General features: G+C 32.1%; 1 protein-coding gene across 2 annotated transcripts in view; it reads left to right on the top strand.

Annotated features, from left to right (window-relative positions):
* Positions 1 to 25357, top strand: part of LOC126883336 (venom serine protease-like) — a 486705-nt gene that overhangs the window by 370943 nt on the left and 90405 nt on the right. The window contains exon 1 of one of the 2 annotated variants that reach the window (XM_050648774.1): positions 14946 to 14999. The exons of the other annotated variant lie outside the window; for it this stretch is intronic. Coding sequence (XP_050504731.1) covers positions 14996 to 14999 — 4 coding nt within the window. The 5' untranslated portion in view covers positions 14946 to 14995. Of the gene's footprint in view, positions 1 to 14945; positions 15000 to 25357 lie in introns of those variants that run through there. 2 annotated transcript variants of the gene reach the window in all.

Below are 25357 nucleotides of genomic sequence, written 5' to 3'. Positions count from 1 at the left end.
TGACCTCTTGTGATAAACAATTTATAATATCTAAGCAACAAATTCGTTAATCTGGCTTTACAATTTTTTTTTATGTTTGGAATTGAAAGATTTTCATTTTAAAGCTTTAAAAAATAAAAAAAATATTTGTACAATAAATAATGCAATTGTAAAAAACGGCAATTTTTGACCTTTCGCAGGCTGTTTTGCAATAACCAATTAACGAAATTAAACTTACCATAGCTCAAATTGTAGGTTTTTTAATTTACTACAACTTTCTATTAAAAAGTTTTTCTCTAAAATCAATATCCTAAGCTACAAAATTAAAAATCAATAAAAATTGCAAATTTAACAAATGAAAATCGCAATTAAAAAAAAAGCGCACAATATTTTTGGTTACATTTCAGTAGAAGTTATTCCTGGCTTCGTCCTTGATACAACACCTGATAGGTTTCAAAAATTCCTGAATTATATCCTGAAATCGACCTATTTTTCACCCACAGCCTGGGGTATAAGTATTATATAAATATCATGTCGTGCACATCTCTGTTGTATACTCTTGATTTTTAAATTATTTGCTCCACTGTATTTATGATGGAACTAATTGTCGATCTTCACAGTCTGAACCCGTTCTGTTATTCTCTTAATATTCGTTCAGCGCACAATTGAAGTCTCATGTTCATATGTTTGCTAGAATTTTATATGCGGTGTTTAATGAAGTTATTGTTCTGTAATTCTCGGACTCCTCCCGATCTCCTTTTTATACAGGGTGTTTCATTAAGAATTGTCCATATAGTAACTGGAGAAATCTTAGCACAATATACGAAGATTTAACCTAAAACACTTAGCCCATTTTTAAAGCACCTTTTAATATTTTTTGTTCAAACTTGACACACAGTTTTCACATGTTGGGGTACTTTAACTAGTCGTAAGAGATAGTTTTCTGCTGTTACCAGAGGCGTGCTGTTGGAATATATACTTAATTTTCGCCCCTTTTCCCCCTTACAGTCTACGTCACTGTGGTAATAATCATTTCAGCATGTTTTTTTGATTCCTTGTTACTTTTTACATAAATATCATCCTTTTATCTAATTGCGATAAAGTAAGTAATTTTTAAGTTATTTGCGTTTACAGATAATTGATTCCATAAGACTATCTCACCAGGGTCAGAAATTTTTCGTTTATTATAAATTAATAAATGAAAATAGTTTCTGTCCTTGTGGAATCTGGGATCGGTACTCACCGGAGGGACCGCAGATGTTCGGATACAATTAGCGCCTCTTTGCAAAAACAATGACGTCGACTTTGCAAAGAAACAAGACACTTACTCAACACACACACTACACATTACTCCCCTGAGTTAGTGATAAGTTAGAGTCTACAAAATCATTATGAAATTGACTGGTCAGTTGGTTGTGAAAACCAGTGCCAATAAAACACAAAACACACACACATTCCATAAGACTATGTATCTTAAACTACATTCAATAAGATTATATGTGTTTAATTGGTATATTATTCAACGAGCATGTAATGATTGATGGCTATTACTCACGATGATGAAGTTTGCGACACGAGCCGTAGGCGAGTGTCGTAATTCATCAGAGTGAGTAATAGCCATTACGTGCGAGTAGAATACTATACTTTTTCTACGACCTTTTTTTATTTTAATTAGTAAAAAATATAATTATCAACTATTCGAAATTTAAATTATAATAATTTACAAAAATACCTAAATGCTGCTTACGTTTACTGTTTACTGTTTACCTAGTACGTGGCTGAATAATTGGTTGCCTACTATTACCAAATTCTTATGTATTGTAAAAATACAACAAGAAATAGTCAATTCAAGTTCTATTCGTTTCCGAAAAATTATAAGCATAAATTTGTACCTACTGTCAATGAATCTAATAAATAGGAAATGGCTATTATTGGTGGACATATTTCATAAAATAATTATAATGTACATTTAGATTTAACTATGTATACAGGGTGTAACAAAAATACAGGTCATAAATTTAATCACATATTCTGAGACCAAAAATAATTCGATTAAACCTAACTTACTTTAGTACAAATGTGCACATAAAAAAAGTTACAGCCCTTAGAAGTTACAAAATGAAAATTGATTTTTTCGAATATATCGAAAACTATTAGAGATTTTTTATTGAAAATGGACATGTGGCATTCTTATGGCAGTAGCATCTTAAGAAAACATTATAGTGAAATTTGGACACCCCATAAAAAATTTATGGTGGTTTTGTTCCTTTAAACCCTCCCAAACTTTTGTGTACTTTCCAATTCAATTATTATTGTAGTACCATTAGTTAAACACACTATTTCTAAGACCTTTTTTCCCTCTTAGTACTTTTTCAAAAAGTCAGTTTTTATCGAGATATTTCAAATATTTGTCAAATCCACCACATATTTGTATATGGTTAAGTACGATTATGGAGACTTCGTAATAATATGAAAATTTATTTATGATTTACATTTTTAGGGATATCTTGAACCATATTAAAAAAGAAGCCACATCTCGATAAAGGGTGCCTTTTCGAAAAAATACAAAGAGGCAAAAACGTTTTAAAAACACTGTGTTTAACTAATGGTACCGCAGTAATATTTTAATTGGAACGTACACAAACATTTGGGGGGTTTAAAAGAACAAAAAAATAAGACTCAACTCGATAAAAACTGCCTTATCAAAAAAATACTATGAGGCAAAAAAGTTTTAATAATACCGAATTTAACTAATGGTACCACAATATTAATTTAATTGAGACGTACACAAAAGTTTGGGGGGGGGGGGGGGGTTTAAGGGAACAAAATCCCCATAAAATTTTTATGGGGTGCACAAATTTCGCTATAATTATTCTTTTAGATGTTCCTGCCATAAGAATGCCACATGTCCATTTTCAATAAAAAATATCCAATAGTTTTCGATATATTCAGAAAAATCAATTTTCATTTTGTAACTTCAAAAGGCTGTAACTTTTTTATGTGCATATTTGTACTAAGGTAAGTTAGATTCATTCGAACTATTTTTGGTCACAGAATATGTGATTTAATTTATGACCTGTATTTTTGTTACACCCTCTATATTATACAGGGTGTCCCGAAAAGATTGGTCATAAATTATACCACACATTCTGGGGTCAAAAATAGTTCGATTTAACCTAACTTACCTTAGTACAAATGTGCTCATAAAAAAGTTACAGCCCTTTGAAGTTACAAAATGAAAATCGATTTTTTTCAATATATCGAAAACTATTAGAGATTTTTTATTGACAATGGACATGGGGCATTCTTATGGTAGGATCATCTTAAAACAAAATTATGGTAAAATTTGTCCACTTCATAAAAATTTTATGGGGGCTTTGTTCCCTTAAACCCCCCAAACTTTTGTGTACGTTCCAATTAATTCATTATTGTGGTACCATTAGTTAAAAACATCGTTTCTAAAACTTTTTTGCCTCTTAGCATTTTTTAGATAAGCCAGTTTTTATCGGGATGCGGCTTCTTTTTTAATATGTTTACATAAAAATTTTATGGGGGTTTTGTTCCTTTAAACCCCACAAATGTTTGTGTACGTTCCAATTAAACTATTATTGTGGTACCATTAGGTAAACACAGTGTTTCTAAAACTTTTTTGCCTCTTAGTCTTTTTTTGATAAGTCACCTTTTATCGAGATGTGGCTTCTTTTTCAAAATATACGTAATAATGTAAATTATAAACAAATTTTCAGATTATTAACAGCTCTCTATAATCGTACTTAACCATATACAAATATGTGGTGGATTCGACAAATATTCAAAATATCTCGATAAACACTGGCTTATAGAAAAAGTACTAAGAGGCAAAAAAGTTTTAGAAACATAGAGTTTACCTAATAGTGCAACAATAATAATTTAATTGGAAAGTACACAAAAGTTTGGGGGGGGGGATTCAAGGGAACAAAACCCCTATAAAATTTTTATGGGGTGCACAAGATGTTGCTACTATAAGAATGCCACATGTGTATTTTCAATAAAAAATTCTTAAGAGTTTTCGATATATGAAAAAAAAAATCGATTTTCAGTTTGTAACTTTGTTCAGTGAGGTTCAGTGAGGTTCAATCAACCTATTTTTGACCCCAGAATCTGTGGTATAATTTATGACCAATCTTTTCGGGACACCCTGTATAATACTATAACTATAGAATAAGTTATAATATATTTTTTCTACTACGGTGTAATAACATGCTCATTATTCGCTATTTTTAATAGATAATAGCACCCATTCCTTTACCCGTGAGTAATAGTTCATTACTTACGGGCTGAAGTTACTCAGGGGTCATTACTCACGGGCTGAAGTTAGATTTAAGTGGCGCATGCCACTTTCAATGTTATTCGTATATAAACCGCAAATAAAATTATCTTAAACTTGTTTATTAAATACAATAATTATTATAATTTATATCAATAATAATTAACTTCGTAAAATTTCTAAAGGAATTTTAACTGTAACAATGTCAGTATATTTTTTACGTTTCGATATATCGTGTTTACTAAAAATTTTGAAATTAGAAAGAAATCCTTTGTAAAAGGTATAAAATTTTTTTTATTAAAAAATCCCTTCAAAGGGCTACATCACAACAAAACGTTTTCGATTTTTATAAAAAATCATCATCAGTGTTCGATCTAAAAATAAGTATAACCGATTTAATGAATATAAAGTTATTATTTAAATTTTGACAAAGGTTAGAGCAAGTTGGTTATACTTACAAACTGGATGCTAGCTGAGCCACAAAAGAAAAATATTTGGGTAAAAACCCTTTACATAAAATATAGATGCCTTAAAAGTGCATACTTCAGTAAAAAGGCCTGTGATGGTCACATGGCAAACAGGATAATGCCCTAAGGTAAGGTATACAGGTTTCCCAACACGTGGGATCCAAATTGAGTTGATCACATTTCAATGACTTAATGGCAACTGAATGCAAAGTGAGTGATGTTTCTGAAAGGTGTCAAAAGACAGATGGACAACGTGACGTGGAATTTACCCTGTATTCCGACAGCCAACTAATTGTTAGTAAAATATTTAATGAAAATTTACCTAGTAATAACAAACATCAACAAAGTTGTGGCTATAATTACATTTAAGTAAGTACTTTGAATATGTAAGATGAACGTGAAGTATGAAATGATTTTTATAATGAGAAATAGCCAGAATCTATGCAGCCATCTATACATGTTCCTGTTCAAATTGAAGTAAGTCCAACTGTGCTGTTGAAAATTTGATTTACTATGAATTAAAAGGAGTGTTTGGTTTAATTGTACCAATGGCAGAGTAAATTAGAGAGTCTATAGTAAATGGAAGTCTGATATTAAAGTAGTGTTGAAATTAAGATAAGTTGTATGAGTCACAGGAGGAAACTGATATGATATAATGATATGTGAATTAATTGGTTAAGGTACCTGAGTGTTGATATTGGAAGTGAAGAAGAATATCAAATGAACTAATAACCTGGCAAAAGTATGAGGTCCTTTTATGTAACATAGCATCTAGGACTAAACATGTTTATGAAATAGGGATTTTTTCTATTTTTTTTATTTTTTATACCAAGTTATCGAGTTGAATTGAAAAGGTTTAAAACTGGATGGATGTATGTAGGTGTATTGGAAAACAAGCAATATGTGTAAAATTGGAAGGTAGTGAATAATTTGTGATTTGATATCAGAATTGTTTACTGTAAAAACCTTTTATAAATATTTTTCTGAAGTTTAGTTGGACCCATAACGAAAACCTGATCAAATGGCAATAAGTTATGAAAATTGGGTGGAAGAGATCAAATAGTGTTAGAGTTGTGACTGGTCGATTTAGTAAAAACTGTGGAAAAAGTTAAAGTAGATTATTTTGGAAGACTAGTAGAAGTTAAGGGATAATGAGTTGATGTTAGAAATGTCATCTGTTAAATGAGTAAATATGGAGGAAAAGTTAATATAAATGAAAAAAGAGTTTGGAAACAGCAAAGAAGTTTGGAAATTTAGGTTAAGAAAAAAGTTGACGATGTAAGGGATTGAAGTCACGATTGAAAGACACATGGCGGTTAACACAGTTATTGCTACTTTGCTTTTCTCTAATTATTTCCAAGTCCTCGTATAGGTCCAGTCTTAAGAAATTCTTTTGAGGTATGTTGTGTATTAGAGAAACATTTTCCGGAATGTTAAGAGTATGACTGTTTTGTTTTAAATGTTGAGAAAAGGTGGAAGTGTTCTCCCTTTTTGTGTGTTCAAGGGAACGAGATGCTAGTGAACTACAAGTTCTTCCTATGTACGTAGCATCACAGTCAGAGCATTGAAGTTTATAAACCCCACTACGATTCATATAGTTGATAGGGTCTTTGGAGTTGGAAAGACATTGTCCTAAATTATTGGAAACTTTAAAAGAGATGTGTATGTTGTCAACTGATCTCTTGATAATATTACTGATATCACCGGAAAGGATCTCTTGATGGAAAGGTAATGAAGCATAAATCGGTCTGGTGGTCAGATCCCTGGGAAACGCAGCCTCCCTCAGAACCCTCAGTTGTCTCTTATGAAGGAGTTTGGTTATAAGGTTTGGTTCGTAACCGTTATTGAAAGCAATTTGTTTGATAGTGTTGAGTTCTTTAGTGTAGTTAGATTGAGATAGGGGGATGGTTTCTAGACGGTGTATGTAACTGTGGAAGGCAGAGTATTTATGTGACATTGGATGGTTTGAAGACAAGGGTATGACATGATCAGTCTGTGTTGGTTTCCTATAAATACTAAAATCGAAGTGGTCATTCAATCTGGTGATGGTGAGGTCGAGAAAGTTAATTGAATTGGATGATTCAAGTTCCATAGTGAACTTAATGTTGGGGTGGATTTGATTAATTTTAGAAAGCAATAGCTCAGCTGATGTGGAGGGTCCTGTTAAGAAAACCAGACAATCATCTACGTATCGAAACCAGTGTAGAATTTCAGGATATTTCATAATCTGTGTGGATTCTAAATTATCCATAAATATATCAGCTAAGAGAGGAGATAGACAACTACCCATAGCTAGGCCATCAGGTTGCCTGTAATATGTATTATTAAATACAAAGAAATCTTGAGATAAGCAAAATTGTAATAATTGGATGATTGAATTGGTAGTAGACATAGTAATGGAGCTGGCTCTAAGAAGAGAATGTACCAGATTAATAGTTTCTTGTTTGGGGACCGAAGTAAAAAGGTTGCTGACATCGAATGAAACCATAGTAATGTTGGGATGAAGATTAATTTGTTGAAGTTTATTGACTAGATGATTGGTGTTTTTGACTGAGAAACGAGGGGAAAAATTCGTCATAGTGTTGATAAGGTTAAGTATGAATTTAGAAAGGATTGACACTGGAGTGTTTATGAAACTAACCACTGGACGAATTGGAATACCCTCTTTGTGTATCTTAGGTAAACCATACAGTCTGGGTGTCAAAGGATTGCTGGGTGTTTTGTAATAAGGTGCATCATGTTCTGAAAAAAATTCTGTGAAAGGTTTGAGGTTGTCTTTAAGTTTGTTTATGAACTTTTTGGAAGGATCCTCATGAAGTTAAGTGAAATTATTATCAGATAGAAAGTAGTGACTTTTTCATGATAAAGATTTTGGTCTAGAATCACTATCCTTTGACACCCAGACTGTATGGTTTACCTAAGATACACAAAGAGGGTATTCCAATTCGTCCAGTGGTTAGTTTCATAAACACTCCAGTGTCAATCCTTTCTAAATTCATACTTAACCTTATCAACACTATGACGAATTTTTCCCCTCGTTTCTCAGTCAAAAACACCAATCATCTAGTCAATAAACTTCAACAAATTAATCTTCATCCCAACATTACTATGGTTTCATTCGATGTCAGCAACCTTTTTACTTCGGTCCCCCAACAAGAAACTATTAATCTGGTACATTCTCTTCTTAGAGCCAGCTCCATTACTATGTCTACTACCAATTCAATCATCCAATTATTACAATTTTGCTTATCTCAAGATTTCTTTGTATTTAATAATACATTATTACAGGCAACCTGATGGCCTAGCTATGGGTAGTTGTCTATCTCCTCTCTTAGCTGATATATTTATGGATCATTTAGAATTCACACAGATTATGAAAAATCCTGAAATTCTACACTGGTTTCGATACGTAGATGATTGTCTAGTTTTCTTAACAGGACCCTCCACATCAGCTGAGCTATTGCTTTCTAAAATTACTCAAATCCACCGCAACATTAAGTTCACTATGGAACTTGAATCATCCAATTCAATTAACTTTCTCGACCTCACCATCACCAGATTGAATGACCACTTCGATTTTAGTATTTATAGGAAACCAACACAGACTGATCATGTCATACCCTTGTCTTCAAACCATCCAATGTCACATAAATACTCTGCCTTCCACAGTTACATACACCGTCTAGAAACCATCCCCCTATCTCAATCTAACTACACTAAAGAACTCAACACTATCAAACAAATTGCTTTCAATAACGGTTACGAACCAAACCTTATAACCAAACTCCTTCATAAGAGACAACTGAGGGTTCTGAGGGAGGCTGCGTTTCCCAGGGATCTGACCACCAGACCCATTTATGCTTCATTACCTTTCCATCAAGAGATCCTTTCCGGTGATATCAGTATTATTATCAAGAGATCAGTTGACAACATACACATCTCTTTTAAAGTTTCCAATAATTTAGGACAATGTCTTTCCAACTCCAAAGACCCTATCAACTACATGAATCGTAGTGGGGTTTATAAACTTCAATGCTCTGACTGTGATGCTACGTACATAGGAAGAACTTGTAGGTCACTAGCATCTCGTTCCCTTGAACACACAAAAAGAGAGAACACTTCCACCTTTTCTCAACATTTAAAACAAAACAGTCATACTCTTAACATTCCGGAAAATGTTTCTCTAATACACAACATACCTCAAAAGAATTTCTTAAGACTGGACCTATACGAGGACTTGGAAATAATTAGAGAAAAGCAAAGTAGCCCTAACTGTGTTAACCGCCATGTGTCTTTCAATCGTGACTTCAATCCCTTACATCGTCAACTTTTTTCTTAACCTAAATTTCCAAACTTCTTTGCTGTTTCCAAACTCTTTTTTCATTTATATTAACTTTTCCTCCATATTTACTCATTTAACAGATGACATTTCTAACATCAACTCATTATCCCTTAACTTCTACTAGTCTTCCAAAATAATCTACTTTAACTTTTTCCACAGTTTTTACTAAATCAACCAGTCACAACTCTAACACTATTTGATCTCTTCCACCCAATTTTCATAACTTATTGCCATTTGATCAGGTTTTCGTTATGGGTCCAACTAAACTTCAGAAAAATATTTATAAAAGGTTTTTATACTAATTCTTCCACTCTCTTATCCATGGGATGTGGGGTCTGGTTTCTGGGGCACCCAGCCTTTTTCATCACACCTCATTACAGTAAACAATTCTGATATCAAATCACAAATTATTCACTACCTTCTAATTTTACACATATTGCTTGTTTTCCAATACACCTACATACATCCATCCAGTTTTAAACCTTTTCAATTCAACTCGATAACTTGGTATAAAAAATAAAAAAAAATAGAAACAAATCCCTATTTCATAAACATGTTTAGTCCTAGATGCTATGTTACATAAAAGGACCTCATACTTTTGCCAGGTTATTAGTTCATTTGATATTCTTCTTCACTTCCAATATCAACACTCAGGTACCTTAACCAATTAATTCACATATCATTATATCATATCAGTTTCCTCCTGTGACTCATACAACTTATCTTAATTTCAACACTACTTTAATATCAGACTTCCATTTACTATAGACTCTCTAATTTACTCTGCCATTGGTACAATTACAGGAGCGTCATTTGAAATTTTGATAGGGGGGGGGGGGGCAAGCATTATATATACAATACATTTATATGCAAACATAATACAAAATTGATCTATTTTTTGTAAATTTCAGTAATTTTCAGGGCGGGGGGGGGGGCAAATGCCCCCCCTGCCCCCTATCAAATGACGCCCCTGTACAATTAAACCAAACACTCCTTTTAATTCATAGTAAATCAAATTTTCAACAGCACAGTTGGACTTACTTCAATTTGAATAGGAACATGTATAGATGGCTGCATAGATTCTGGCTATTTCTCATTATAAAAATCATTTCATACTTCACGTTCATCTTACATATTCAAAGTACTTACTTAAATGTAATTATAGCCACAACTTTGTTGATGTTTGTTATTACTAGGTAAATTTTCATTAAATATTTTACTAACAATTAGTTGGCTGTCGGAATACAGGGTAAACTCCACGTCACGTTGTCCATCTGTCTTTTGACACCTTTCAGAAACATCACTCACTTTGCATTCAGTTGCCATTAAGTCATTGAAATGTGATCAACTCAATTTGGATCCCACGTGTTGGGAAACCTGTATACCTTACCTTAGGGCATTATCCTGTTTGCCATGTGACCATCACAGGCCTTTTTACTGAAGTATGCACTTTTAAGGCATCTATATTTTATGTAAAGGGTTTTTACCCAAATATTTTTCTTTTGTGGCTCAGCTAGCATCCAGTTTGTAAGTATAACCAACTTGCTCTAACCTTTGTCAAAATTTAAATAATAACTTTATATTCATTAAATCGGTTATACTTATTTTTAGATCGAACACTGATGATGATTTTTTATAAAAATCGAAAACGTTTTGTTGTGATGTAGCCCTTTGAAGGGATTTTTTAATAAAAAAAAATTTATACCTTTTACAAAGGATTTCTTTCCAATTTTGTGATTGATGGTATACAGCCAACTACAGGAAAACCTTTTTCTTTCCTTGTGAAAAATTTTGACGTTTGTCATTTATTTTAGTGACAGTGAATTGGAATTTTTGGAATTGGAATTTATAACTAATTTGTGTTTATTTTTTAAGTTATATTGTGTTAAATATGTTATAACATATTATATATAGTTATATTATTATATTATATATAGTTAAATGTAAATATACATTATTACTTTATGAAATACCCATTATAATAGCCATTTCCTATTTAGTAGATTCATTGACAGTAGGTATAAAATGCTTATAATTTTTCGGAAACGAATAGAACTTGGATTGACTATTTCTTATTAAATTATTACAATACATAAGAATTTGGTAATAGTAGGCAACAAATTATTCAGCCACGTACTAGGGGTAAACGGCATTTAGGTATTTTTGTAAATTATTATAATTTGAAATAGTCCTGTCGCCAGGGGGTACAACGGCCTCCTTTATTCAGATGGACTTACCCAAGTTTTTTTATGTATTTTGACCCGTAGAACGCGAATTTTTTGGATAACAGTTGATCAGGATGTCGATTAGATTGTTATAAACAAAGAACTTGAGTAATTACATAACAGCGATTTCTCGCAAATTAAAACATGTTTTTGTATTTTTTGGATCATTCTAAGCAAAAAATGTTCTTACAAGTTTTTTCGTAGGATGCATAGTTTTCAAAATAAACGCGGTTGAACTTTCAAAAAATCGAAAAATTGCAATATTTGAACCCGAATAACTTTTGATTAAAAAATAAAATAGCAATTCTGCTTACCGCATTTGGAAGTTCAAGTCAAATTTTATCGGTTTTCATTATATTTTTGTATTGTTAAACAGAGCTATAAACACATGGTGTTTCCCGTGCCCAATGCATGCGTTTTAATGCATTCTACGTAGAAATAGCTTCGGTTGCACTTGTTACCTACTCTACATTCTACATACTCGTTCGATTTTAAATGGGAGATCATTGAAAACATCACTCAAGCACTATGTGTTTATAGCTTGGTTCAACAATAAAAAATAAATTTTTAGCAATGCAAATAATCAAAACCGATATAATTTGACTTGAACTTTCAAATGCGGTAAGCAAAATTGCTATTTTATTTTTAATCAAAAGTTATTCGGGTTCAAAAATTGCAATTTTTCGATTTTTTGAAAGTTCGACCGCGTTTATCGCGAAAACTATGCATCCTACGAAAAAACTTGTAAGAACATTTTTTGCTTATAATGACCCAAAAAATACAAAAAAAATGTTTTGTTTTGCGAGAAATCGCTGTTATGTAATTCCTCAAGGTCTTTGTTTATAACAATCTTATCGACATCCGGATCAACTGTTACCCAAAAAATTCGTGTTCTACGGGTCAAAATATATAAAAAAAACTTGGGTAAGTCCATCTGAATAAAGGAGGCCGTTGTAGCTCCCCTGGCGACAGGACTAAAACTCGAGTAGTCGATAATTACATTTTTTACTTATTAAAATAAAAAATGTCGTAGAAAAAGTATAGTATTCTACTCGCATGTAATGGCTATTACTCACTCTGATGAATTACGACTTCATCATCGTGATTAATAGCCATCATTACATGCTCGTTGAATAATATGCTATTAAACATTTTCGAAGTTAATTATTAATATAAATTACAATAATTATTGTATTAAATAAACAAGTCTAAGTATTTTTATTTGGAGTTTATATACGATTAATATTAAAAGTGTCATGCGCCACTTGAATCTAACTTTAGCCCGTGAGTAATGAACTATTACTCACGGGTACGGTAATGGGTGCTATTATCTATTAAAAAATAGCGAATAATGAGCATGCTATTAAACGGTCGTAGAAAAAATACATAATCTTATTGAATCCATTACACTAAAACGCAAATAACTTGAAAACTACTTACTCATTGAGAGAAAAGGATGATATTTACGTAAAAAGTAACGAAGAATCAAAAAACATGGTAAAATCATTATTACGGCAGTGGCGTAGATTGTAAGGGGGACAAAGGGGCGAAAAGGAAGTATATATCCGTACAACACGCCTCTGGTAACAGCGGAAAACTATCTTTTAAGACTAGTTAAAGTACCATCATATGTGTAAACTGTGTGTCAAGTTTGAATAAAAAATATTAAAAGGTGCTTTAACAATGGGCTAAAATCTTTTAGAACATTTGTAATAAAACACTATGTATCTCGGTAAGGAAGAATATTTTATTTAAGTGTTTTGGGTTAAATCTTCGTATTTTGTGCTAAGGTTTCTCCAGTTACGATATGGACAATTTTTAATGAAACACCCTGTAAATAGGTATTATTATTATAACTCTGTTGCAGTCGTCTGGTAGTCTTTTATTTTTCCATATTTGTTGTATTTGCTGATTTATTTCTTTGAGTAATTCTTTTCCTCCGTATTTCATTAATTACACTGCTAATTATTCATCTTCTGCTGCTTTTTCGTTTCGCAGGTTTTTAATTTCTTTTTGTTCTTCTTCTTCTGTGGGAATTTTTACTTCGTCGTTATCTTGTACTATTTAGTTCAGAGAAATAAGGAAAAAAAATATCGTGTTGGTGACACATCCCCCTCCAGGCTGAAACCAAATTTTTCGAGTAATATGGTCATCTATAATAATAACCTATATGTTTCCTGCAGCCGATTTTGATGATATATATAGTTATAAACAAATGAAAATCAAAAAACGGTAAATTTTCGCTTTTTTCGTCTCTTACTAAAAAATTGGGCATTTTAAACAAATTTGAGAGTAATAAACTCATAAACCGTATAAAAAACTTCAATATGGCGTTCGCTGAATATGTCTATCCTTATTGGTTACTTAGAAAATTGCCAAATAAATCATAAATTTTGAGTTTTTATAAATATTCATAACTTATGTAAAAATTAACTTAGAACCTTCTTATTACATGGAATGTTGAGACTTATGGTGCTTAAATTACACCCTAAATTCCAAAGCAATTGGTCAAATAGTTTAAAAGTTATTTAATTTGTTTCTCCAAAATTAATTTTTTTTGCAACACTGTAAGTCAGAAAATGATGAAGTTACAGTAATATTTTGGATAGTTTATGAAAGAAGCAAATTTACAGTATTAATTTAATTTAAAAAAAAATGACAAAAAATAATTATGGATATTGCAAAATAATTTTGCAAAAACATGTGAATTAAAAAAATGGGGGGGCTAACTTTGTCCCTAAATGTCCTAGAACAGTTGTTTTTCTTTCTAAATGTGTATAAAAATTCAGTCTTTCTAAATATGAAAAAATAATTTTTCTACGGGTAACGGTTAAAAAGTTATTCTAATTGTTTATAAGTAAGCAAAAAATGGACATGTTTTTGCAAAATAATTTTACACTGTTTAAAATTATTTTTTGTCATTTATTTTTAATCAAGGTAATAGTATAAATGTTCTTCTTTCATAAACTGTCCGAAGTATTATTGTAACCTCATAATTTTCTGACTTATAGTGTTGCAAAAAAAATGAATTTGCAAAAAATAAATTAAATAACTTTTAAACTATTTGATCAATTGCTTTGAAATTTAAAATATAATTTAAGTACAAGAAGTCTCGGCATTTCGCGTAATAAGAAGATTCTAAGTTAATTTTTACCTAAGTTACGAATATTTATAAAAACTCAATATTTATGATTTATTTTGCAATTTTCTAAGCAACCAATAAGGTTGGACATATTCAGCGAATGCCATATTGAAGTTTTTTATACGATTTATGAGTTTCTTACTCTCAAATTTGTTTAAAGTGCTTAACTTTTTGGTAATAGACGAAAAAGCGATAATTTACCGTTTTTCGATCTTCATTTGTTTATAACTATGTATATCATCAAAATCGGCTGCAGGAAACATATAGGTTAATAATATAGATGTCCATACTACTCAAAAAATTTGGTTTCGGCCTGGAGGGGGATGTGTCACGAGAAAAACCTTATTTCTCTGGACTAATTGGGCTTATTTATTACATAGCACATCGCTTAAAATATAAAGCCTGACCTTATATCACCCCACTTACTGAAATTTATTGTTTTTTTACCTTTCATAATATAGAGTGCAATTAACGGATACCTATTTTAAAAACCGATTCACGTAAAATTAAACACACTATTGTACATTACCGACTATGGGTAAGTAACAACAACTTATGTTACAGTCAAACTTTAAAGACATGTTTGTTGTTATTCTGATAAAAAAATAAAAACTCCGAAATGCAATGAAACAAAACTTGCTTTATAAGCTTCGATACTTTGAGTTACATAGAATATATTATTTTGAGACAAAGTTGTTTACGCTTCATAAAAATGTGTGTTCTCCAGTTTAATCTTTGGTCTAGGTGCATTCAAAGGTATTTATTTGACTGTTGCTTGCTGTTTTAGTTGGCGATTGTTGATATATACAGGCGGGTGGTGACCTTTACGGTCTGTGAAGGTAATATGAACCGACTTTGTTTCATTTGTTTGAAAACGCCACCGTTTTAGCCAAGTTTGCATTTTGTTGAGGCTGGTTTGCAGAAGTTGAGAAGCTATTAGTGGGTCCTGATGTACTGACATCACTACTGTGTCATCTGCATATGTAGCTGTCGTGGTTTGAAAGTTTGTTCGCTGTGTACAATAGGTATAACACTCGCCCCAGAACATTGCCCTGTGGAACTCCGGATCTAACTTGAAATAGAGACGTGCGCTCATCTCTGTGTTGTACAAAAAAGTAACGGTTATGGAGGTAGGATTTTAAAATTAGGAAGTGAGTGAGAGGAAGCATTTTTTTTTTAATTTGTATAGAAGGCCTGTGTGCCAGACTTTATCGAATGCTTGCGAGATGTCTAGAAAGGCGGCAGTGCAGTACATTTTGTCTTCCAATGCTCTATTCACAGTTCTGCTTATCCGATGAACCTGTTCTATGGTTGTGTGTTGGGATCTGAATTCAAACTGGTATGCAGGGATTAGTTCTCGATCTGGTAGGAGTGGTTGAATTCTTGAGAGTATCAGTTTTTCTAGGATCTTTGACACTATCGGCAGTAAGCTTATGGGTCGATATGATTTGATATCTTCCAGAGGCTTACCTGGTTTGGGAAATCTTTTTTTTTCTTTTTTACATGACTAAAAGATTCTCATCGTCTTTGCCTACCTTGCACGCCACTTTGTTCCCCTATGATGTTGTTTCGTATTCTATCCATTCTTGTTCTATCCATTCTCTGCTGTTGCTCTTAGTGTCTTCATCATTTTGACTATTCGTAGCATGCTTTTGGTTTTATTGGTGTCTTCTCTCAATTCAAGTTTTATAAATTCCAACTTTGCTGTCCATTCTCATATATGGGTTATTCTAGACCTCATCTCTCAAACATCCGGATATGACGCGGCCTTGTATGGCCTTGTCTTTCTAATATTATTTTTTAAATAAACTTTTTTGTTTTCTAACCTAGCTTCTTTATAGCAATTCTGTTTTTTCAAATATCATGCTGGAAACTCCTTCTACTTCTTTTTTGTGGAGACATGACTCTGTCTTTTTCAAAGTGCTTCCAGTAAATTCTCGTTTCACAGTTTTCGTGGTGTTTTTACTAATCTGAACCTTCTCTCGCCATCTTTACTACTCTATTTGTTGTCATTTGGCATAATATGATCGTTTTAATCTAATTTTCTCTTTCTTACCCAGTTATTGATGTTCTCAACTTTGCACCTCGTCCGTGATCAGGTTGAACCATAGAGGGCTCAGGAAATCCCCCTGTCTTATTTTATTGCCAGCTTCAATGTGATCAGCCAGTTCATCTTCTACTTGTACTTTTATTGTATTGTTGTGTTAGACATTTTCGATCGTTTTGATTTTTCCTAGAGGTATACGTCGCTTGCGAGGCTTTTTGCATACAATAAGTGGATGACGCCCTTTAATTTGACCCTCCCAAATGCCTTTTTGACGTCTACGATACTAAATATGTCGGTTTGTTGTATTCTAGTAATTTCCCTAGCACTTGCTTTATTATAAATACAGCATCAGTGCATGATTTTCAAACCGTGTTGTTATTCTGCTAGTGCTATAATTTCATTTACTTTATATCAGTCAGTACAGGATGTAACAAAAATGCAGGTCATAAATTAAATCACATATTCTGGGACCAAAAATAGTTCTATTGAACCTAATTTACCTTATAGACCAGTAAGGATCTGTTTTTAGGTGGATGTGAGAGGTGGCATTCAGATTTTTGCGGATAAAGTTAGGTGATAACTTCGTTAATAATAATTGATTTATGCTCCTTCTCAAATATGCCCGGAACATTAATAAAAAAATTCAAATATTTAAAAATTTCGAATAACATCGATTTTTTCTACTTTTTTTGTTTATAACTTTAAAACGATTCATTTTCAAATGAATCGTTACATTAAGACATTTTCAACGACAAAAATGTCTTAATTTATCACCCTTGTTGCAAAATAGCAATAAATATAAAATAAGGGGGCAAAACAAGCCTCTCATTATTCAATGATTTTCCATCACTTAGGTTACACTTGAAATCTTCCTAATTCGCTTAGAAAATTTATGTAATGTGCTAAAACCGTACACCAAATTTCATTAAAATTGACTTACTAGATTTTGAATAATAATTTTGCAATCAAACTTTTTTTAAAAAATTAAAATTTTTTAAAATCTTGCACAACAAAAACTAGAATATACAAAGATTTGTCAATTTTTTTACATATAAAGAAGCACTCCACCTGTCTAATGCACTTTACAGAATTCAAATCGGATTATTAGGCAGCCTCAGCAATGTTTTCAAGTTATAAACAATTTATTGGCTTATAAACAAATTAGTGCTGTGGCCAGGAGGGGGTGCTACGTGCTCCTTTATTTAGATGGACTTACCCAAGATTTTTATGTATTTTTTGACCCGTAGAACACGATTTTTTTGGGTAACAGTTGATCCGGATGTCGATAATATTGTTATAAACAAAGAACTTGAGGAATTACATAACATCGATTTTTCGCAAAATAAAATATTTTTTTGTATTTCTTGGGCAATTCTAAGCAAAAAATGTTCTTACAAGTTTGTTCGTAGGATGTATAGTTTTCGAGATAAACGAAGTGGAACTTTCAAAAAATCGAAAAATTTAAATGTTTGAACGCGAATAACTTTTGATTAAAAAATAAAATAGCAATTCTGCTGACAGCATTTGAAAGTTTAAGTCAAATTATACCGGTTTTAATTATTTGCATTGCTAAAAATGATTTTTTTTATTATTAAACAAAGCTATTTGTTTATAAGCCAAAAAATTGTTTATAAGTTTAAAACATTGCTGAGGCCCCTTAAATAATCCGATTTTAATTCTGTAAAGTGTATTAGATAGGTAGAGCACCTTTTTATATGTAAAAAAATTAGCCAACTTCTAAATGGTCTATTTTTTGTTCAGAAAGATTTGAAAAAAATTGAACTTTTTTAAAAACATTTATATTGCAAATTTATTATGCAAAATCTATTAGGTCGATTTTAATGAAATTTGGTTCACGGTTTAAGTGTGTTACAAAAAATTTCCTAAGTGAATTACTAAGGTTCTAAGTGCCACCAAAGTGGTTAAAATCATTGAATAACAACAGGCATATTTTGCCCCCTTATTTTGTATTTATTGCTATATTGCAGAAAAGGTAATACGTTAAGACATCTTTGACCAGTTGTATGTCATACAAAATTTAATTATCTTTATTTTATTTCTCTACGACTTTGTTCCAAAATGAATCGTTTTAAAGTTATAAGCAAAGAAAGCAGAAGAAAATCGACGTTTTTCGAAATTTTTAAATATTTTAATTTTTTTATTAATGTTCTGGGCATATTTGAGAAGGAGCATAAGTCAATTATTATTACTGAAGGTGTCACCTAACTTTATCTACAAAAATCCGAATGCCACCTCTCACATCCAAAAATAGACGTTTTTTCACAGATCCTTACTGGTCTATTAGTACAAATGTGCACATAAAAAAGTTACAGCCCTTTGAAGTTACAAAATGAAAATCGATTTTTTTCAATATATCGAACACTATTAGAGATTTTTTATTGCAAATGAATATCTGGCAATCTTATGGCAGGAACATCTTAAACAAAAATAACAGTGAAATTTGTACACCCAATAAAAATTTTATGGGGTTTTGTTCCCTTTAACCCTCCCAAACTTCTGTGTACGTTCCGATTAAATTATTATTGTGGTAACATTAGTTAAACACAATGCTTTTAAAACTTTTTTGCTTCTCAGTATTTTTTTGATAATCCAGTTTTTATCGAAATGCGGCTTTTTTTAATATGTTTACATAAAAATTTTATGGGGGTTTTGTTCTTTTAAACCCCCCAAATATTTGTGTACGTTCCAATTAGACTATTATTGTGGTACCATTAGTTAAACACAGAGTTTTTAAAACTTTTTTGTCTCTTGGTATTTTTTCGATAAGCCACCTTTTATCGAGATGTGGCTTCTTTTTTAATATGTTTCAAAATATACCTAAAAATGTAAATTATAAATAATTTTTAGATTATTAACAGGTCTCTATAATCGTACTTAACCATATACAAATAGGTGGCGGATTCGACAATATTCAAAATATCTCGATAAACACTGGCTTATTAAAAAAGTAGTAAGAGGCAAACAAGTTTTAAAAACACTGTGTTTAAGTAATGGTACCACAATAATTATTTAATTAGAACGTACACAAAAGTTTGGTGGGGTTTAAGGCACAAAGCCCCCCTTAAAATTTTTATGGGGTGCACAAATTTCACTATATTTTTTTTAAGATGTTCCTGCCATAAGAATGCTACATATCCATTTTTAATAAAAAATCTCGAATTTTTCTCGATATATTAGAAAAAATCGATTTTCATTTTGTAACTTCAAAGGGCTATAACTTTTTTATGTGCACATTTGTAGTAAGGTAAGTTAGGTTCAATCGAACTAATTTTGGTCCCAGAATATTTGATTTAATTTATGACCTGCATTTTTGTTACACCCTGTATATTTGTTAATTTTAGTGTTGTTTAATAGTTTAATTCCGCTGCTATTCTGATTACAGGTTCCAGGTCTGATTTTTCTCCCTTTTTAAAGGGAGGTATTAGGTTGATTGATCTCTATTGTTCGATGTTTAGTTTTGTTCTATTATTTTTTCTTCTTCTTCTTTCTCGAAACTCCTTATGCCCCTCAGGGGCGTCGGAGGTTTTATTCATCTTCTATCCATCTCTTCCATTTCTTGCGGTCCTTTGCTAACTCTTTCATTTGTTGATGTGTTTTTCATTTTTCCTGTCCAATTTCTATAATCTGATCGATCCATCTCTTCCTTGGCCTCCCTTTCCTTCTTTTACCATATCTTCTCGATTCCATCACCCGTGTTGAGCTGGCCCCCCCCCACTTGCAAAAATTAAAAAACAAATAGCCCTGATTTATGAGCTATTTATGAGCTCTCATATTCCGCAAACTAAAAATTTTGAGCTCGTTCCACTGAGCAGGAATTTAATACCCTAGTGGGGGGGGGGGGGCTGAGTCAGCCCCCCCCCACTACTTAAAAATAGGAATATTGAATCGGTTTTTGCGGCAGAATTACGAGCTATTTATGAGCTCTTGAAATTATATAGTTTCGATTTTTGAGCTCATCCCCTTCACCCCCAAACAACCCTTTAATTGATTTAACTTAAGAGAAAGATGCTGAGAAAACTTAAAATATATCGTGTTGCGGATATAATTCCTATAGCTTATATACTCTAAGAATAAACTATTAAATCAAGGGCATTTCGATTATTGAGCTACAACCCCTTCGCAAGAAAACCACCCTATCTTCCCGGCTTAAGAGAAAGTTGTACTTAAAATGCGTTAAACTAATTATTTGGCGACTACATATCATTTAATAATTTATAAGCTTCCAAATTACGCGCATTTAGATCAGTAAATTGCAATTTATTTTGTATAGTGCAGTCACTGAAGGTAAAAATCAACGATTACCTTCAATTTCGGTGAACCTTCATCGATTTTCACGAAAATTGTTCAGTGGTTAGAGGATACGTCAAGAAACAAAAGTGACATGGTACCACCTTGCGCCTTTACCCTGAGGGTGGATACCGCCCCTTCTCGGGGGTGAAAATTACTTTATAAAAAATAACTGCACAAATCAATAAAAGAACAAATGAAAAGCAAAATTTATTATATAAAGTTAATAAAATAAGTCAATAACTTTTAAGTTATTAAAGATCAAAGATTTTAATTATTTGTGAAAAAAATGCATGTTTTAAGGAGGTTTTTTTTTAAATCACTGAAAAACTGTAAGTTTTTACAAAAAAGTTAATAGTAGTTTAATTCGTGTAGCTTATATTCTAAGAATAAACTCTAAAATCACGCGCCTTTCGATTATTGAACTACAACCCCTTCGCAAGAAAACCATCCCATATTCCCGGCTTAAGAGAGGGTTGTACTTAAAATAATTTAAATTAATTATTTGTCGACTATATATTGTTTAATAATTTATGAGCTCGCAAAATATACGCATCTCAATTATTGAATTGCCATTTTCTTTCTATAGTGCAGTCACTGAAGGTAAAAATCAACTATGACCTTCGATTTCGGTAAATCTCCATTCATTTTCACGAAAATTGGTGAGCGGATTTTGATACTATCAACTTTTTCTGGATCTTATTTTTGATGGGTATTTCTAAGTACTTTGACAAGTATTTAGTACCTAAGTGTTATAAAATGCATCTTTTTCCCGTTATTTAAGCTTGAACCCTTAGATTTGAACAGTCGCGGAAAAAAATATATATTTAATTACCAATAACTTACTTTAAATTAACATTAAAGGTTTTTCAAGTAAGCAATTTATTATATTTTTTATTAGCTTCAATTTTAGCGATGAAAACTTTTTTGTAAAAACTTACAGTTTTTGAGTCATTTATGAAAAATCGCTATAAGGCATGCATTTTCTTTCCAAAAATTAAAATATTTGATCTTTAATAACTCAAAAAGTATTGATTTATTTTAATCACATTATATAACAAATTTTGCTTACAATTTGTCCCTCTCTCGATTTGTGGGGTTATTTTTAATAAAGTAATTTTCACTCCCGAGAAGGGGTGACATATACCCCAGGCTAAAACCCCAAGTTGTTATTGTCAATTCGTGAAAATAAATGGAGATTTACCGAAATCGAAGGTAATAGTTGATTTTTACCTTCATTGACTGCACTATAGAAAGAAAATGGCAATTCAATAATTGAGATGCGTATATTTTGCAAGCTAATAAATTATTAAACGATATGTAGTCGCCAAATAATCAATTTAAATTATTTTAAGAACAACTCTCTCTTAAGCCGGGTAAATGGGGTCGTTTTCTTGCGAAGGGGTTGTAGCTATATAATCGAAAGGTGCGTGATTTAAGAGTTTATTCTTAGAATATAAGCTATACGAATTAAACTACTATTAACTTTTTTGTAAAAACTTACAGTTTTTCAGTGATTTACAAAAAACCTCTTCAAAACATGCATTTTTTTCACAAATAATTAAAATCTTTGATCTTTAATAACTTAAAAAGTATTGACTTATTTTATTAACTTTATATAATAAGTTTTGCTTTTAATTTGTTTTTTTATTGATTTGTGCAGTTATTTTTTATAAAATAATTTTCACCCACGAGAAGGGGCGGTATCCACCCTCAGGGTAAAGGCGCAAGGTGGTACCATGTCACCTTTGTTTCTTGACGTATCCTCTAACCACTGACCAATTTTCGTGAAAATCGATGAAGGTTCACCGAACTTGAAGGTAATCGTTGATTTTTACCTTCAGTGACTGCACTATACAAAATAAATTGCAATTTACTGATCTAAATGCGCGTAATTTGGAAGCTTATAAATTATTAAATGATATGTAGTCGCCAAATAATTAGTTTAACGCATTTTAAGTACAACTTTCTCTTAAGCCGGGAAGATAGGGTGGTTTTCTTGCGAAGGGGTTGTAGCTCAATAATCGAAATGCCCTTGATTTAATAGTTTATTCTTAGAGTATATAAGCTATAGGAATTATATCCGCAACACGATATATTTTAAGTTTTCTCAGCATCTTTCTCTTAAGTTAAATCAATTAAAGGGTTGTTTGGGGGTGAAGGGGATGAGCTCAAAAATCGAAACTATATAATTTCAAGAGCTCATAAATAGCTCGTAATTCTGCCGCAAAAACCGATTCAATATTCCTATTTTTAAGTAGTGGGGGGGGGCTGACTCAGCCCCCCCCACTAGGGTATTAAATTCCTGCTCAGTGGAACGAGCTCAAAATTTTTAGTTTGCGGAATATGAGAGCTCATAAATAGCTCATAAATCAGGGCTATTTGTTTTTTAATTTTTGCAAGTGGGGGGGGCCAGCTCAACACGGGTGGTAGTCTTCCCTGGTCCATTCTGTTAATGTGTCCCTACCATTTTAATTTTCTTTTTTGTATCTTGGTTATTATCGATTCCTGTTTCAGTCTTTGTCTAATATCTTCATTTCTTATTCTGTCCAATTTCGTTTTTCCTGCTATTTTTCTTAGCTGCTTCATCTCAGCTGCATTTATTGTACTGTCTATTTTTGCATTGTTTACCCATGTCTCACTTGCATATATTAAAGTTGGTACAGAGATTGCGTTGTATACCTTCAGTTTTATTTCTTTATCTATTTCTTCCATTCCAAATATTGTTTTATTTAGTGCATAGTAGATCTTATTTGCTTTTTTCGCTCTGTATGAGATTTCCTGATCTATCTTTCCATCCTCTGATATTATTACTCCAAGATATTCAAACGTCGAGACTGTTTCTATTATTTCGTTTTTGCACCTAAATATCGTTTGGTTTATTTCTTCCCTTTTCTTTTGGGTTACTATCATGGTCTTCGTTTTCTTTACATTTACCTCCATTTTCAAATTTTCTATTTCCTCCACCCAGATATCGATTAATTTTTGCATTTTCTCTTTATTGTCTGCTATTATTACTAAGTCATCTGCATATAGTAATCCCTCCATTCTTACTGGTACTAAATTCCTGTACCCTATTATTGACTGTAATTGCCTTGATCTTCTTTTAGCGCTCTTCATTACTCTATCCATTACTAATATAAACAAAACTGGGCTGAGACTGTCCCCTTGTTTTATTCCTCTACTTAGGTTTATTATTGGCGATCTGTTTCCGTTTATTTGTACTTTAGCAAGTACGTTTCTATATGTACTTTTTACCACGCTTACTATCTTTTGCGGGATTTGCAGATCTTCCATTACTGACCATATTACTTCTCTATTTATAGAACCAAAAGCAGCTTTATCTACGACTGATACATAATATATGTATTATACTTGTGGTGTTTGCAATATAATGCCATATAATAATCCCTTAGGGATTAATAATGCGGGATTAATAGCTATTAATCCCTCTGGCACAACAATCACAAAATTCACCACGGAAACAAAATAATCAACCTCAAAAAGTGTCACTGTCAAACGAATAGTATATTTGACAGTTTGTGTTGAGATGGACGAAAATGAAGAATCTTTTAATTGTACACCACCAGAAATTGTAGAACTAGCTACAGCAACAGCATCTACCTTAATACCTGAAACATCGAAATCCATTTATAATAAAACGTACGCAACCTTCAACGAATGGCGTGTTCGAAACAACGCGAAATCATTTTCCGAAAATGTTCTGCTGGCCTATTTCGCTGAATTAAGTGCAAAATATAAACCGTCTTAAATTAATTAAATCTTAAATAATTAAATAAAATTCTTAAATTAATTAATTTGTCGTAGATAAAGTAGAGTATACTACTCGCAATAATGGCTCTCATTCCCTCGGAATGTTACTCCCTCGCCGCTAACGCGGCTCGGTTCGTAAATATTCCTCGGGAATAATAGCCATCATTATTGACTCGTGGTATAATCTACTATTAATATCTATAAACGTAATGTATAAGTCTTCTCCTATTTCGTTTTTCTTTTCAATTATATTTCTCAGTATGTATATATTATCTGTTGTTCCTCTTTCTTTCCTAAAAGCAGCTTGTTCTTCTTCTAGTTTTCCTTCCAGTTTTTTCCTGAGCTTCCTTTCTATTATCCCGGTGTAGATTTTATATGCCACTGATGATAAGCATATAGCCCTATAGTTATCACATTCCGCTTCATCTCCTTTCTTGTGTATTGGTATCAATAAATTTTCTTCCCAGTCTTCCGGTATCTTTTCTGTTCCTATTATTTTTTGGATTAGTTTTAATAATTGTTTGGTCAGATCTGGTCCTCGTTACTTTAAGAGCTCATTCAGTATTCTGTCCTCTTCTGGTGATTTCCCGCCGACCATCGATACGGCACTCGGAGCATATCTGGACCCACCTCAGTCTCGATCTTCCTCTAATCGTTATTCCATTGGTCCTCTTCGATCATAAACCTTTTAGAACCTTTAAATATATTGTTATGCTCTACTTTATCTCTTTTATTAGATTTACGCCGGTTGCTCCTCATTGTTTATA

Source organism: Diabrotica virgifera, chromosome 4 (genome assembly GCF_917563875.1).
Source record: "Diabrotica virgifera virgifera chromosome 4, PGI_DIABVI_V3a".
Taxonomy (NCBI): domain Eukaryota; kingdom Metazoa; phylum Arthropoda; class Insecta; order Coleoptera; family Chrysomelidae; genus Diabrotica; species Diabrotica virgifera.
Note: the sequence above shows the minus strand (reverse complement) of the source record. Positions and strands in the feature narration are given on the sequence as shown.